Here is a 16,978-nt window from a genome sequence, read left to right as displayed (position 1 = left end):
ACCCTCAGGGCTAGTAGCCATTGGCTACTAACCCCCCAGACATAAACACGCCCTTAAATTTAGTATTTAAGGGCTCCCCTGAACCTAGGAACTCAGATTCCTGCAACCTAAAGAAGAAGAGGACTGCTGAGCTGAAAAACCCTGCAGAGAAGACGGAGACACCAACTGCTTTGGCCCCAGCCCTACCGGCCTGTCTCCCCCCTTCGGAAGAAAACTGCTCCAGCGACGCTTTCCCCAGGACCAGCGACCTCTGAATCCTCAGAGGACTGCCCTGCTCTAAAAGGACCAAGAAACTCCCGAGAACAGCGGCCCTGTTCAACAAAGACTGCAACTTTGTTTCCAGAGGAGCAACTTTAAAGACTCCTGCAATTCCCGCCAGAAGCCTGAGACTTGCAACACTGCACCCGGCGACCCCGACTCGACTGGTGAAGAAACAACGCTACAGGGAGGACCCCCAGGCGACTCCAAGACTGTGAGTAACCAAAGTTGTCCCCCCTGAGCCCCCACAGCGATGCCTGCAGAGGGAATCCCGAGGCTCCCCCTGACCGCGACTGTCTGATTCCCAGATCCCGACGCCTGGAAAAGACCCTGCACCCGCAGCCCCCAGGACCTGAAGGATCGGAACTGCAGTGCAGGAGTGACCCCCAGGAGGCCCTCTCCCTTGCCCAGGTGGTGGCTACCCCGAGGAGCCCCCCCCTTGCTTGCCTGCACCGCTGAAGAGACCCCTTGGTCTCCCATTGATTCCTATTAGCAACCCGACGCTTGTTTGCACACTGCACCCGGCCGCCCCCGCGCTGCTGAGGGTGTACTTTCTGTGTGGACTTGTGTCCCCCCCGGTGCCCTACAAAACCCCCCTGGTCTGCCCTCCGAAGACGCGGGTACTTACCTGCTGGCAGACTGGAACCGGGGCACCACCTTCTACATTGAAGCCTATGCGTTTTGGGCACCACTTTGAACTCTGCACCTGACCGGCCTTGAGCTGCTGGTGTGGTGACTTTGGGGTTGCTCTGAACCCCCAACGGTGGGCTACCTTGGACCCAAATTTGAACCCTGTAGGTGGTTTACTTACCTGCAAGAACTAACAATAACTTACCTCCCCTAGGAATTGTGAAAATTGCACTGTGTCTAGTTTTTAAATAGCTATATGTGTTTTATGTAAAAAGTATATATGCTATTGTGATTATTCAAAGTTCCTAAAGTACTTACCTGCAATGCCTTTCAAATGAGATATTACAAGTAGAATTTGAACCTGTGGTTCTTAAAATAAACTAAGAAAATATATTTTTCTATACAAAAACCTATTGGCCTGGAATTGTCTCTGAGTGTGTGTTCCTCATTTATTGCCTGTGTGTATGTACAACTAATGCTTAACACTACTCCTTTGATAAGCCTACTGCTCCACCACACTACCACAAAATAGAGCATTAGTATTATCTCTTTTTGCCACTATCTTACCTCTAAGGGGAACCCTTGGACTCTGTGCATACTATTCCTTACTTTGAAATAGTGCATACAGAGCCAACTTCCTACATTGGTGGATCAGCGGTGGGGTACAAGACTTTGCATTTGCTGGACTACTCAGCCAATACCTGATCACACAACAAATTCAAAAAATTGTCATTAGAAATTGATTTTTGCAATTTGAACTATTTTTCTAAATTCTTAAAAGTCCTGCTAGGGCCTTGTGTTAGTCCCTGTTTAGCATTTCTTTTAGAGTTTAAAAGTTTTGTGAAAGTTTGAATTAGATTCTAGAACTAGTTTTAGATTCTTAAAAAGTATTCAACTTTTAGAAACATAATGCCTGGTGCAGATGTGAATGTGGAGGAACTCGACCTCACACCTTACCTCCATCTTAAGATGAGGGAGCTAAGGTCACTCTGCAAAATAAAGAAAATCACAATTGGCTCAAGACCCTCCAAACAACAGCTCCAGGAGCTTCTGGCAGAGTTTGAAAAAGCCAACCCCTCTGAGGATGACAACCCAGAGGATGATGTTAGTGACATGGAGGAGAATTCCCCCCTTCCAGTCCTAACTAGGGAACCCAGGGACCCTCAATCCCTGATTCCAACTGTGATAGTCAGAGATGCTGCTTCCCTCACAGGAGGGAACAGCACCTCTGAAATCACTGAGGATAGCCTCAGTGAAGAGGACCCCCTGCTAGCCAGGATGGCCAAAAGATTGGCTTTGGAAAGACAGATCCTAGCCATAGAAAGGGAAAGACAAGAGATGGGCCTAGGTCCCATCAATGGTGGCAGCAACATAAATAGGGTCAGAGATTCTCCTGACATGTTGAAAATCCCAAAAGGGATTGTAACTAAATATGAAGATGGTGATGACATCACCAAATGGTTCACAGCTTTTGAGAGGGCTTGTGCAACCAGAAAAGTAAACAGATCTCACTGGGGTGCTCTCCTTTGGGAAATGTTCACTGGAAAGTGTAGGGATAGACTCCTCACACTCTCTGGAAAAGATGCAGAATCTTATGACCTCATGAAGGGAACCCTGATTGAGGGCTTTGGATTCTCCACTGAGGAGTATAGAATTAGATTCAGGGGGGCTCAAAAAACCTCGAGCCAGACCTGGGTTGATTTTGTGGACTACTCAGTGAAAACACTGGATGGTTGGATTCAAGGCAGTGGTGTTAATAATTATGATGGGCTGTACAATTTATTTGTGAAAGAACACCTATTAAGTAATTGTTCAAATGATAAACTGCATCAGCATCTGGTAGACCTAGGACCAATTACTCCCCAAGAATTGGGAAAGAAGGCGGACCATTGGGTCAAGACTAGGGTGACCAAGACTTCCACAGGATGTGACCAAAAGAAAGGGGTCACAAAGCTTCCCCAGGGGAAAGGTGTTGAGACATCCAAAAACCAAAATAGTAAAGAGTCTTCTTCAGGCCCCCAAAAACCTGCACAGGAGGGTGGGCCCAGAGCCACTTCACAAAACAATTTTGGGTACAAGGGTAAAAACTTTGATCCCAAAAAGGCCTGGGGTTGTAGCTGTAATCAGCCTGGACACAAAACTGGAGACAAGGACTGTCCCAAGAAAAGTACCACTTCTAACTCCACTCCAGCTAACACTGGAATGGCTAGTCTCCAAGTGGGATCAACAGTGTGCCCAGAGCAAATCAGGTGTCACACTGAAGCTACATTAGTCTCTGAGGGTGGGGTGGATTTAGCCACACTGGCTGCCTGGCCTCCTAATATGCAAAAATACAGGCAGCAGCTCTTAATTAATGGAACAAGTGTAGAAGGCCTGAGGGATACAGGTGCCAGTGTCACCATGGTGACAGAGAAACTGGTTTCCCCTGGTCAATACCTGGCTGGACAAACTTATCCAGTCACCAATGCTGACAATCAAACTAAAGTACATCCCATGGCTATGGTAACTTTAGAGTGGGGAGGGGTCAATGGCCTGAAACAGGTGGTGGTCTCCTCAAATATCCCAGTAGACTGTTTGCTTGGAAATTACCTGGAGTCCTCAGCATGGGCTGAGGTAGAACTGAAAACCCATGCAGCCATGCTGGGTATCCCTGAACTGGTGTGTGTCAAGACAAGGGCACAGTGCAAGGCTCAGGGTGAAAAAGTAGAGCTGGAGTCTGGAAAAAGGGCCCAGCCTACCAAGAGGAAAGGAAAGACAACTGGGAAACCAGCTGCAACACAACAACAAAAAGAGAACCTCTCTTCTCAGGAAGAAGTTCTGCCCTCTGAGGGAACTGAGCCTATGGAGTTAGAACCTTATCAGGTTGAGCTCTTAGGCCCAGGGGGACCCTCAAGGGAACAGTTGTGTAAGGGGCAAGAAACCTGTCCCTCTCTTGAAGGCCTTAGGCAGCAAGCTGCTGAAGAGTCCAATGGCAAGAAAACTGGAACACATAGGGTCTATTGGGAAGATGGGCTCCTGTACACTGAGGCAAGAGATCCCAAACCTGGTGCCACTAGGAGAGTGGTAGTGCCTCAGGAGTTCAGAGAGTTCATACTGACCTTAGCCTATGATATTCCCCTTGCTGGGCATTTGGGACAAACCAAGACGTGGGAGAGACTAGTCAACCACTTCTATTGGCCCAACATGTCCCAGAAAGTTAAGGAGTTTTGTGTCTCCTTTACCACCTGTCAAGCCAGTGGTAAGACAGGTGGACATCCAAAGGCCCCCGTCATTCCACTTCCAGTGGTGGGGGTCCCCTTTGAAAGAGTGGGTGTGGACATAGTGGGTCCACTTGAACCTCCCACAGCCTCAGGAAATATGTACATACTAGTAGTAGTGGATCATGCTACTAGGTATCCTGAAGCTATTCCCCTTGGGTCGACTACTGCCCCTGCAGTAGCCAAGGCCCTCATTGGTATCTTTACCAGAGTGGGCTTCCCTAAGGAGGTGGTGTCTGACAGAGGTACCAACTTCATGTCAGCATACCTAAAACACATGTGGAATGAGTGTGGAGTGACTTATAAATTCACTACACCATACCATCCACAAACTAATGGCTTGGTTGAGAGATTCAACAAGACATTAAAAGGCATGATCATGGGGCTCCCAGAAAAACTCAAAAGGAGATGGGATGTCCTCTTGCCATGTCTGCTTTTCGCTTACAGAGAGGTGCCTCAGAAGGGAGTAGGGTTCTCACCCTTTGAACTTCTGTTTGGCCACCCTGTAAGGGGACCACTAGCTCTTGTGAAAGAAGGCTGGGAGAGACCTCTTCATGAGCCTAAACAAGACATAGTGGACTATGTACTTGGCCTTCGTTCAAGGATGGCAGAGTACATGGAAAAGGCAAGTAAAAACCTTGAGGCCAGCCAACAGCTCCAGAAGTTTTGGTATGACCAAAAGGCTGCACTGATTGAATTTCAACCAGGGCAGAAAGTCTGGGTTCTGGAGCCTGTGGCTCCCAGGGCACTCCAGGACAGATGGAGTGGCCCTTACCCAGTGCTAGAGAAGAAGAGTCAGGTCACCTACCTGGTGGACCTGGGCACTAGCAGGAGCCCCAAGAGGGTGATCCATGTGAACCGCCTAAAACTCTTCCATGACAGGGCTGATGTGAATCTGTTGATGGTAACAGATGAGGACCAGGAAGCTGAGAGTGAACCTCTCCCTGATCTCCTCTCCTCAGACCCTAAAGGTGGTTCAGTAGATGGAGTGATCTATTCAGACACCCTCTCTGGCCAACAGCAATCTGACTGCAGGAAGGTCCTGCAACAGTTTGCTGAGCTCTTTTCCCTAACCCCTGGTCAGACACACCTGTGTACCCATGATGTGGACACAGGAGACAGCATGCCTGTCAAAAACAAAATATTCAGACAGCCTGACCAAGTTAAGGAAAGCATCAAGGTGGAAGTCCACAAGATGCTGGAATTGGGAGTAATTGAGCACTCTGACAGCCCCTGGGCTAGCCCAGTGGTCTTAGTCCCCAAACCTCACACCAAAGATGGAAAGAGAGAGATTAGGTTTTGTGTGGACTACAGAGGACTTAACTCTGTCACCAAGACAGATGCCCATCCCATTCCTAGGGCTGATGAACTGATTGATAAATTAGGTGCTGCCAAATTCTTAAGTACCTTTGACTTAACAGCAGGGTACTGGCAAATCAAAATGGCACCTGGAGCAAAAGAAAAGACAGCATTCTCCACACCTGATGGGCATTATCAGTTTACTGTTATGCCCTTGGGTTTAAAGAATGCCCCTGCCACCTTCCAAAGGTTGGTGAATCAAGTCCTTGCTGGTTTGGAGTCCTTTAGTGCAGCTTATCTTGACGATATTGCTGTCTTTAGCTCCAGCTGGCAGGATCACCTGGTCCACCTGAAGAAGGTTTTGAAGGCTCTGCAATCAGCAGGCCTCTCTATCAAGGCATCCAAATGCCAGATAGGGCAGGGAACTGTGATTTACTTGGGACACCTTGTAGGTGGAGGCCAAGTTCAGCCACTCCAGCCTAAGATCCAGACTATTCTGGACTGGGCAGCTCCAAAAACCCAGACTCAAGTCAGGGCATTCCTTGGCTTGACTGGGTATTACAGGAGGTTTGTGAAGGGATATGGATCCATAGTGACAGCCCTCACAGAACTCACCTCCAAGAAAATGCCCAAGAAGGTGAACTGGACTGTAGAATGCCAACAGGCCTTTGACACCCTGAAACAAGCAATGTGCACAGCACCAGTTCTAAAAGCTCCAGATTACTCCAAGCAGTTTATTGTGAAGACAGATGCCTCTGAACATGGGATAGGGGCAGTTTTGTCCCAAACAGATGAAGATGGCCTTGACCAGCTTGTTGCTTTCATTAGCAGGAGGTTACTCCCCAGGGAGCAGCGTTGGAGTGCCATTGAGAGGGAGGCCTTTGCTGTGGTTTGGTCCCTGAAGAAGCTGAGACCATAACTCTTTGGTACTCACTTTGTAGTTCAAACTGACCACAGACCTCTCAGATGGCTGATGCAAATGAAAGGTGAAAATCCAAAACTGTTGAGGTGGTCCATCTCCCTACAGGGAATGGACTTTATAGTGGAACACAGACCTGGGACTGCCCATGCCAATGCAGATGGCCTTTCCAGGTTCTTCCACTTAGAAAATGAAGACGCTCTTGGGAAAGGTTAGTCTCATCCTCTTTTGTTTGGGGGGGTTGTGTAAGGAAATGCCTCCTTGGCATGGTTACCCCCTGACTTTTTGACTTTGCTGATGCTATGTTTTGAATTGAAAGTGTGCTGAGGCCTGCTAACCAGGCCCCGTCACCAGTGTTCTTTCCCTAACCTGTACTTTTGTTTTCACAATTGGCACACCCTGGCATCCAGGTAAGTCCCTTGTAACTTGTACCCCTGGTACCAAGGGCCCTGATGCCAGGGAAGGTCTCTAAGGGCTGCAGCATATCTTATGCCACCCTGGGGACCCCTCACTCAGCACAGACACACTGCTTGCCAGCTTGTGTGTGCTGGTGAGGACAAAACGAGTAAGTCGACATGGCACTCCCCTCAGGGTGCCATGCCAACCTCACACTGCCTATGCAGTATAGATAAGTCACCCCTCTAGCAGGCCTTACAGCCCTAAGGCAGGGTGCACTATACCATAGGTGAGGGCACCAGTGCATGAGCACTGTGCCCCTATAGTGTCTAAGCAAAACCTTAGACATTGTAAGTGCAGGGTAGCCATAAGAGTATATGGTCTGGGAGTCTGTCAAACACGAACTCCACAGCACCATAATGGCTACACTGAAAACTGGGAAGTTTGGTATCAAACTTCTCAGCACAATAAATGCACACTGATGCCAGTGTACATTTTATTGCAAAATACACCCCAGAGGGCACCTTAGAGGTGCCCCCTGAAACCTTAACCAACTACCCGTGTAGGCTGACTGGTTTTAGCAGCCTGCCACACTCGAGACATGTTGCTGGCCACATGGGGAGAGTGCCTTTGTCACTCTGTGGCTAGTAACAAAGCCTGCACTGGGTGGAGATGCTATCACCTCCCCCAGGCAGGAGCTGTAACACCTGGCGGTGAGCCTCAAAGGCTCACCCCCTTTGTTCCAGCACCACAGGGCACTCCAGCTAGTGGAGTTGCCCGCCCCTCCGGCCACGGCCCCACTTTTGGCGGCAAGGCCGGAGGAAATAATGAGAATAACAAGGAGGAGTCACTGGCCAGTCAGGACAGCCCCTAAGGTGTCCTGAGCTGAGGTGACTCTAACTTTTAGAAATCCTCCATCTTGCAGATGGAGGATTCCCCCAATAGGGATAGGGATGTGACCCCCTCCCCTTGGGAGGAGGCACAAAGAGGGTGTACCCACCCTCAGGGCTAGTAGCCATTGGCTACTAACCCCCAGACCTAAACACGCCCTTAAATTTAGTATTTAAGGGCTCCCCTGAACCTAGGAACTCAGATTCCTGCAACCTAAAGAAGAAGAGGACTGCTGTGCTGAAAAACCCTGCCGAGAAGACGGAGACACCAACTGCTTTGGCCCCAGCCCGACCGGCCTGTCTCCCCCCTTAGGAAGAAAACTGCTCCAGCGACGCTTTCCCCAGGACCAGCGACCTCTGAATCCTCAGAGGACTGCCCTGCTCTAAAAGGACCAAGAAACTCCAGAGAACAGCAGCCCTGTTCAACAAAGACTGCCACTTTGTTTCCAGAGGAGCAACTTTAAAGACCCCTGCAATTCCCGCCAGAAGCGTGAGACTTGCAACACTGCACCCGGCGACCCCAACTCGACTGGTGAAGAAACAACGCTACACGGAGGTCCCCCAGGTGACTCCAAGACTGTGAGTAACCAAAGTTGTCCCCCCTGAGCCCCCACAGCGACGCCTGCAGAGGGAATCCCGAGGCTCCCCCTGACCGCGACTGTCTGATTCCCAGATCCCGACGCCTGGAAAAGACCCTGCACCCGCAGCCCCCAGGACCTGAAGGATCGGAACTCCAGTGCAGGAGTGACCCCCAGGAGGCCCTCTCCCTTTCCGAGGTGGTGGCTACCCCGAGGACCCCCCCCTTGCCTGCCTGCACCGCTGAAGAGACCCCTTGGTCTCCCATTGATTCCTATTACCAACCCGACGCTTGTTTGCACACTGCACCCGGCCGCCCACGCGCTGCTGAGGGTGTACTTTCTGTGTGGACTTGTGTGTCCCCCGGTGCCCTACAAAACCCCCCTGGTCTGCCCTCCGAAGACGCGGGTACTTACTTGCTGGCAGACTGGGACCGGGGCACCCCTTCTCTCCATTGAAGCCTATGCGTTTTGGGCACCACTTTGAACTCTGCACCTGACCGGCCCTGAGCTGCTGGTGTGGTAACTTTGGGGTTGCTCTGAACCCCCAACGGTGGGCTACCTTGGACCCAAACCTGAGACTTGTAAGTGATTTACTTACCTGCTAAAACTAACAATAACTTACCTCCCCTAGGAACTGTGAAAATTGCAGTGTCCACTTTTAAAACAGCTATTTGTGTTTTATGTGAAAAGTATATATGCTACTGTAATTATTCAAAGTTCCTAAAGTACTTACCTGCAATACCTTTCAAATGAGATATTACATGTAGAATTTGAACCTGTGGTTCTTAAAATAAACTAAGAAAATATATTTTTCTATACAAAAACCTATTGGCCTGGAATTGTCTCTGAGTGTGTGTTCCTCATTTATTGCCTGTGTGTATGTACAACAAATGCTTAACACTACTCCTTTGATAAGCCTACTGCTCGACCTCACTACCACAAAATAGAGCATTAGTATTATCTCTTTTTGCCACTGTCTTACCTCTAAGGGGAACCCTTGGACTCTGTGCATACTATTCCTTACTTTGAAATAGTGCATACAGAGCCAACTTCCTACAGTCACTTAACTAAGAACCAACATTCATAGACAACATCTTTCCAGCATCTTTCCAGCAGAAAAAAACCCTTTACCTAAAATTCAGATTGGGCACATTGCCTGTGGCATCAGTAATTACAAGGTGGTCATCAAATACTGATGAGGGGTCAGACTACCGCCTGTGCTCTTTGGGAGGCCAGGAAACACTAACTAATTTCCTCCTGCTGTGCCATCACACGTTAAGTATAGGTAAACTATACTTATGTCCACTTTTAATTCAGTTCAAAATCAGGAAATGTAATGAAGCTGAAGCTCTTTGCATGAGATCAAAAGACAAAAATATTGGCTTGGTTGTTTCGTCTTACATCTATCAAATTAAGAGTAGGAGCCCAGAAAAATTGTGTTCAATGATAGATAACTCTTGATCATAAAGGCTTAGATGGGCTGAGTTTTCGAACAATTTCCAAGAAAGCTACTAGTCTGGGCTTAGCACTTTCTAAAGTCTTTTCAAACTGTCTAACTGTGCGTAGAAATTGTCTAGGTGCATATGCGCCTTATGTTTTAGCATGTTGTCATAAAATGCAATCTATGGCTTTTTTGAAGCACTTAAATGAAGATAGTCTGCAACTTCCGCCTGAATATATCGATCTTGCGTAGTCTGGCTGTAGGGCTACTATCGAGAAAAGCACAAATGCATTTGCACTTTAACTGGGGCTTTTAATTTGACCTCTCCATGAAAGTACTTTCTTTTGATGCCCATTAATTGTTAAATTAGGTGGATCCCTTTTTGTGGCAGTCATTGAAGGTTATACTCTCGAGTGAAGGGAAAATGCATTTGCACGTTAGGACCAGAGTACTTTAAATGGTCTGTTAGCATTTTCTCTTTCTTTCATTTGAATTAAGCACGTTTTCTCCTATACTGATACTGCAAAAACATATCAAGATTTGCACCATTGACACTTTTACGGCGGCAACACTCTATAGGAAATTTCGAGTAGCTTCGGGATTATCTCCTGAACGCATTACAAATCCTTATTTTATGACCATAATTCCAACTGTCTTTTTAGCTACCCTCCTTTTTATCTTACATCACGCACTTAAACACATCAAAAAGTAGCATATAGGATTGGCCCATTGTTCAGTTGAAGATTCCCAAGAAGAAAAAATACGAAATCACAATTTGGTCATATAGTCAGATATAACCATAACTTTCAAAACTGCTGAATGCATTGAACTATCTGTATTTTAACCTCACATGATCTTCCAATCAGCTGTGAATTCTTATTATAACCATCGTTTTTTTATTCTGTATTGTTAATTGTTATGGCCGCCATGGCTGAAAGCAATAAAGATTTTATTTGATTTGAATTGAGCTGGAGCTAACTAGGGACAAACTTGTTTTTCTAGAGCTTAACCGGAAGAGCCTGCCTGCTTGTAGGACTTATCTGCAGACCTAATTACAAATGAGTAGTAACTAAGCCTCGTGGGTAAACTTAATAAGCACCAATTTCTCAGTGGGGTAATGAAACTTTAGGGGGTGGCCCCTCCAAAGAAGTAGAAGGGCCCCCCTCCTCCTCAGGCCACAACCTATCACTTTTGCTCATGGGGCCCCATGGAGCGCGGGGGCTGCGGGGGCTTATGACACGGCACTGCCATTCCTCCTCTCTGCTATGGGCCCCATTCTCTCACCGCGGCAATTCTCAAGCCAGTGCTGTGACATCTCACTTGTGCTGTTAGTGTTTTCACTCAGCCTCCTTTTTGTGGTCTCATCTGGCCAACTATAGCAACTGGTCGTCACTGCATGGACTCCAGTGTGCACAAACACATGGTGACCGCTTAGTGAACTTCTAGGCCCTCTATGGGAGGGCCCAAGGATGCTCATACGTCATCCTTCTTGTTGTGGAGTAGTGAATCCATTACCTTTTCTTAAGGAAATACTTCTCTGCCTAGCTCCTGGTCTGTTGTATCCTGGTCCATTATTGTACATTCTTACTATTCTATGAAATACTTGCCATGTATACTTATGTACTGTTGAGAAAACTAGCTGTATACTACCACTTCTCCAGATGATGCACACTCATGCCCTTAATATGCTTGGGGTTCCTTTCCAAAGGCTGACATTGCATCAAATACCCTCCTTGTTCTTTTGAGAACATCGTTTTACATTTTAAGGACTTTTTCTAGTCCAGGCCCTGCATCATCTCTGCCCCCCCCCACCTCTGGGGAGATATCTTCAGAGCATCTCATATGGCTTAAAGGCCAGACTTTGCACCATATACTCCTCTTTCACTCTTTCTGAAGGCACACATCAATGTCTCTCTTGTCATGTGGTTTAAAGGATTGTGCCTGCACCATTTATATTCCTTTGGAGGGCATGCATCTTTACATCTCCTATCATATGGCTTATAGTCCTGGTCCTGCATCATCTCTACTCGTTCTACTCCTTCAGAGGACATGTACCTTTAAGTCTTCTCTCGTATGGTTTATTGGCCTGGTCGTTTACCATCTAGCCCGCTTCACTTCTCAAGAATGCACACATGGGAGCATATTTACGAAAAATTGTCGTAGGGCAGCACCGCAAGTCTTTCTGCCGCACTGTCCTACGCCAATTAGAAAGGGCAGGAATACACTGTATTTACAAGATATGGTGCACTCCTGTCCTTTTAGCCAGCAATGGTGCACAATTTGATGTTCAGCACCAAGGCAGGCACCCTTGCACCATGGTGCAAGGGTGTCTGCGTTGCATTCAGGATTGTTTTGGGGCAGGAAGTGGCACCTTCCCGCAGAAAAACAATCACAGAAGACGTTTGTCTCTATGTGTGTTGTAGAAGAGGAAAAAATGAGGAGAAATAAAAATATTTCTCCTCATTATGCCACTCCTGTGGAGGTGTAAGGTTTTGCACTGCCCCAGGTTTACATCATTTACTAATTCTGGGGCAGCATCAAAATCCATAGGTGTTGCTTGGGAAAACCCACCCCAGTGCAGAGTTAGCTGATGCAGCAACTTGTGCTACATTGCCTTACTCTAGATTTACAAGGCCTCTCAAAGCCACACAATGTGGCTTTGCGTGGCTTCATAAATTAGGGCTTGCGTGGTGCACAAGTGAAGCAATGAGGCTCATAAATATGCTTCGTGGTTTATTGGTTTGGCCTTACAGCATGTCTACCCTCTCTGCTTTTCCAGCCTGGGGTACATATTCATGCATTTTGGTCTGCTGTCATAGAGTTTACGCAACCTTGCCGAGCCACTGATATACTTCCGCTCCTCAAGGTGATATCTTTTTAAGTGTATCATTCCTGCAAGGACTGGGATTTTGAAGGCAGTCCTCCACTTAATCTCAGCTTTGTCACTTTCACTGAAGTGCAGTATCAGAGTGTCAGAATCTGTATCGTATTCTACGTTGTGTGTGGATTTGTGTTTACCAGTTGCTCTGTGTCACCCAGTCTACGCCTCTGACATGTTTTATGTTTCTGTTCACAGCACATTTAAAGCAATGGACCCCTTTTATGATGACCATACGCATGACAAAGCCTTCCGTCCTGTTCACCTCATCTGCTAACCAGGTAAATATCCTTGGACCCTAAATACCGCCTATAAACCTAGGCTGAAGAGTTTCTGGATCCATTGGACCATTACAAAAGTCCTACTGGGGACAACTCTTGTCTACACTGCCCAATGGAAAGTAGTTCCTGGGCTTTGAGCATGTGAATGCTTAGTATTCTGCGTAGGTATCTGCAACATTTCCCTTAATATTCTCCTGCACACTGCGTGGGTATTTCCTACTCCTCATGGGCTTACTCTCTCAGCACCCTAGTTTCTCCTAGGGGCAAGGATTGCCCTTTATCTCACCAGTATAATGTGCTCCTTGTATTTGGGCTGAGTGGAGCTTCTGAATATAGGGTGATCCTTGGGATTTGAGTGCTGGCCTAGCCTTATGCTTAGATCTGTGGTGCGCTTAGGCCTTTAACAGCTTTGCTAGTATGAGCGACTGGGCCCTTGTGGTCTTAGGGTGGGTTGTTTGATGCTTTATTTTAGTAGTGTGCCACAGGGTGTGGAACGTGTGGGTTCCCATGAGCAAAATGACCTTTTGGTATGGAATGGTTAGCCCCTCATTAGCCTAAAGTGCGTCCTCCATATTGAATGCTCGGAGTGCTGTCTAGGTATGGAGGATTTGGGCTGTCATGGGCCTACTGTGATGCCTGGGTGGGTAGTGCTTGGGTCCGCTTGAACTCTGTGTTGGAGGAATGAACCCTCATGATCCTAGCGTGTATGCTTGTTGAGTGACTGGACCTGTTGAGTGACTGGACCTGTGTGAGTCTAGCACTGAGAGCTTAGGTCCTTTTGCTGAGTGTGCTTACAAGTGCATTGGGTGTGGGTTATTGCTGCACCTCTCTATCCCTCGACTATAAACAGTGTCCCTGTGTTTTTTTCTCCAGAGTTTCTTCTTTGAGTCGCCGTGCCACTGGATTTGAGACTACATAAAAGATGGTCAAGATGCTCTTTTTATTACCTTCGGAATAACTCTCTAAATAAAATTGTTATTGTGCCTCAGTATTGTGAAAGAATGCATTTGCTGATACTGTAACAGGTGGTGGTGATGGTGCTGCGGTGAAGTTCAAGGAACATTGGGACAGCTAAAGTTCGTGATTTGTTGGCTGAACAAACATGGAGATCTGTCAGATGAGGCTGTTCATATCTTGAGTCCTCCCTTCTGGAAAGGATGGCCCGCAACTTCCACATTGATGTCATGAGGCATGGGACTGTGAGTGTCTTTTGATTCAGTGCTGTTTGGTGTGCACAAACACTCACTGTTCTTTGACTTGGAGTTTTTAAAAAAAGTTATTTTTAGAGATCAAGCTAAGCTCAAGATAAGAGCTAAAACATGGAGAACTTTATTAAAATAAATTACGATGCAAATCAAACAGTGGCTCTTCAGCCTTCATTTAAACCTATCTGGAGATACCGCCTGCACTCAGGACTTAGTACATTCAGTGCCCCACCATGCCCACTGTCACTTTTCTCATGCAGTGAAGGATATAGGCTGTGGAGGGTATCAGATTGGCATTAGTGGTGTTGGTATGCTGGTCTCATGTTCGCTATGCTTAGACTGGCATCGCAATGCAATGAACTGTGTACACCCCTGTGGCAGACGAATCCCTGAGCTAGCTTCCCCTGCTGCTGTGTGTGGGTACATTTCCCTTTTACACCAAGGTGCCCCTTATGAAATATATTCCACATGATGCATCATATGTCATAAAAAGCCTGAAGAGGGTAAACCATGTCACCGAAACATAAAGGACCTGCACTGGCTCCTCCTGCAAGCCTGAACCATCTTCAAAAGCAGCTAGATTATTTACACTCACTGAAAGCAGTACCCTGTGTACTAGAACGAGAAAATAACCATCTCAGCAAGGCAGCAGCACACCAGACCAGGGCATTACCAGACTGTAAACCAAGCAGTGCAAGAAAGAGAAAATTAAAAGACAGCCCTTCTATATCCATCCTCCCCAGATCTGGAACAACATCCCTATCAACAGCTGGAATGACTCTTATTCTCACGCAATGCAGAAAGAACCTGAAGACTCAACTCTTCAGAAGACCCTACATTCCTAGACAAGATAATTTATCAACTATGAATGTAACACAGAGAGTGAGAGAGTGACTGAGTGTGAGAGAGAAAGTGCAGGTATGTGTGTGCGTGTCTCCCCTACGGATGAAGAAAGAGACCAGATCACTCCAGATACACGTTCTGATAGAGGCTGTGGCCAAAATATCAGTGTGAAGCATAGCAGGGGTATCAAGGACTGAGGAGACAAAGGTAACCACTTGGATTCCCTCACCTTCGATGGCCACACTGACGCCCCATGAGTTCCCTTAGGCCTAGTCCTAGAAACCTGTCCAGGAAACCTATGCTGGTGACACTCACACACACCAAAGAGAGGGTAAACCAATGTATTTTCCACTGACGAGAACATGATCTGAGGGGGTGAAGAGATGTAAGTCTACACTTAGGTGTAAATCACCCACTTGGAAATGGTGAACAGCACAAAAGTGTAGATTTACACCTAAATTCAGGAGTGGATTTACATGAGACAATGTGCGCGTGTAACTTCACCTTTCTGAATAGGATCCTCAGATCCTCAAATTCATATCACCTTCCACCTGGCATTGTTCCCTGTGGATATTAGACCCGGGAAGGAGGCCAGTGGATGAGGAAATAGCAGAGAGAGGCATAGAGGGGAGAAGAAAGGGATAGAAAGAGAAAAACGACACTGACAGGAGAGGGGGCATAAGAGGGAGCTAGAGAAAGAGAGGCGAAAGAGGGGGGAAGAGAGATGGAAAGCGACAGAGACACAGAGAAAGAGTGAGAAAGAGACAGGAAGAGAAACAGATAGAAAACATGCATTAAATAGACTATAACGATCTAATGTCAGTAACCATAAACAAGTCATTATGCTACTTACCAAGCCATGAAGTCCTTTAAAACTGCACAGTTTTTTACTCGTTTTGAAAGGTACTTTCTTTTCTCAAGGACATCTTTCCCTTTATTGACGTATACTGTGTTCACTTTGTATTGTTTTAATTTTTTGCTTCCATTTTCAGTAGTGACTCGAGGGCCGCGGAAGGGGAATAAACATAGTTTATTATCGTTTTCTTTAAAAGGTTTTGCAGATGCAGCTACTGGTGGGGGGTGATGCTCCTTTGCCCAAACGAAGGAGCCGCCACTGTCTATTTTCATTACAGTCAAAGGCTTACCCTGTTACCTAGCCTTTTCACTCGCTCACTCAGTCCTTCCTGCTCTGCTGCTTTCCTCCGACCAGCTCTTACTGTCTTTGTTTTCCCTATGGTTGTTCATACTCTGCGTCTTAATTTCTTTAAAATGTGCCTTTTTTACATTCCAATTTTCTTTGTTTTTTTTTCTATTTTCTGACCACTTACTGATTGCATTGACTATATGTACCCCTTTACGGTCCCATCCTTTTTGCACACATCTTTTTGATCTGTTACTTAAAGGAACCCATGTTCACCAGTTTGCTTCACCTGCTTCCTGGCTCCCTCTTCCTTTTCACAGTTTTGCTACACATTCCTAATACTGAAGCGCAAAAAGGCCTATTACTTCTTTCATTCCTAAATCAGCCAGCTCTGTTCCAGAAGCCTCGATTTAGCACAGCAGTTTTGGCTCTCCTCTTTCAAAAGAAGATACTGGGCATCTGCTCCTCCTTTCCCAGCGCTTTAAACATTGAGGAGTCCTCGGGCAGTAAGCCCCCTTTAGTGCAGTTAGAGGAGACTCTCACTGTTCTTCCTGCTCTTACGGTGGGCATTTTTACTGATGTCCTAAGGGTAATAAAGTCAGTTTCTCCCCTTGACCCTGCTCCCCTCCATATTCTCTGCCAAGTGACTGATAGTATTGCTCCCACCCTGGTGGATCTGCTTAATCTTCCCCTCATTAGCAGGCGTGTCCTCTTGCAATCAAAGCATGCAGTGGCTAAACCGCTTTTAAAAAAGCCCGGCCTGGGCCTCCCTCTGCCTGGGGTAACTATAGGCTGATCTCTCTGTTACCAAGAGCTTCAAAGCTCCTGGAAAAACATGTTAACAAATATCTTTCTGCCTTCATTGGGTCCATCGAAATCCTCCACACAGATGGGGTTCAGAGCACAGCACAGAGACAGCTTTTCCGGCAGTGGTCGATGAACTAAGATGACTGTTGGATCAA

At 46.9% G+C, this 16,978-nt stretch overlaps 1 protein-coding gene across 4 annotated transcripts in view; it reads left to right on the top strand.

The window, feature by feature from the left end:
* SAXO4 (stabilizer of axonemal microtubules 4) overlaps positions 1-14,180 on the top strand; it is a 194,745-nt gene extending 180,565 nt beyond the window's left edge. For all 4 annotated transcript variants that reach the window (XM_069223248.1, XM_069223250.1, XM_069223249.1 and 1 more), the window contains 2 exons: positions 12,745-12,827; positions 13,701-14,180. In XM_069223248.1, the coding sequence (XP_069079349.1) occupies positions 12,745-12,823 (79 nt within the window). In that variant the 3' untranslated portion in view covers positions 12,824-12,827; positions 13,701-14,180. The remainder of the gene's footprint in view (positions 1-12,744; positions 12,828-13,700) is intronic.
* Positions 14,181-16,978: the final 2,798 nt, after the last annotated feature.

This window comes from Pleurodeles waltl, chromosome 3_1, assembly GCF_031143425.1.
Source record: "Pleurodeles waltl isolate 20211129_DDA chromosome 3_1, aPleWal1.hap1.20221129, whole genome shotgun sequence".
Lineage (NCBI taxonomy): Eukaryota > Metazoa > Chordata > Amphibia > Caudata > Salamandridae > Pleurodeles > Pleurodeles waltl.
The sequence above is the reverse complement of the archived record's forward strand: the minus strand, read 5'-3'. Positions and strand labels throughout refer to the sequence as shown.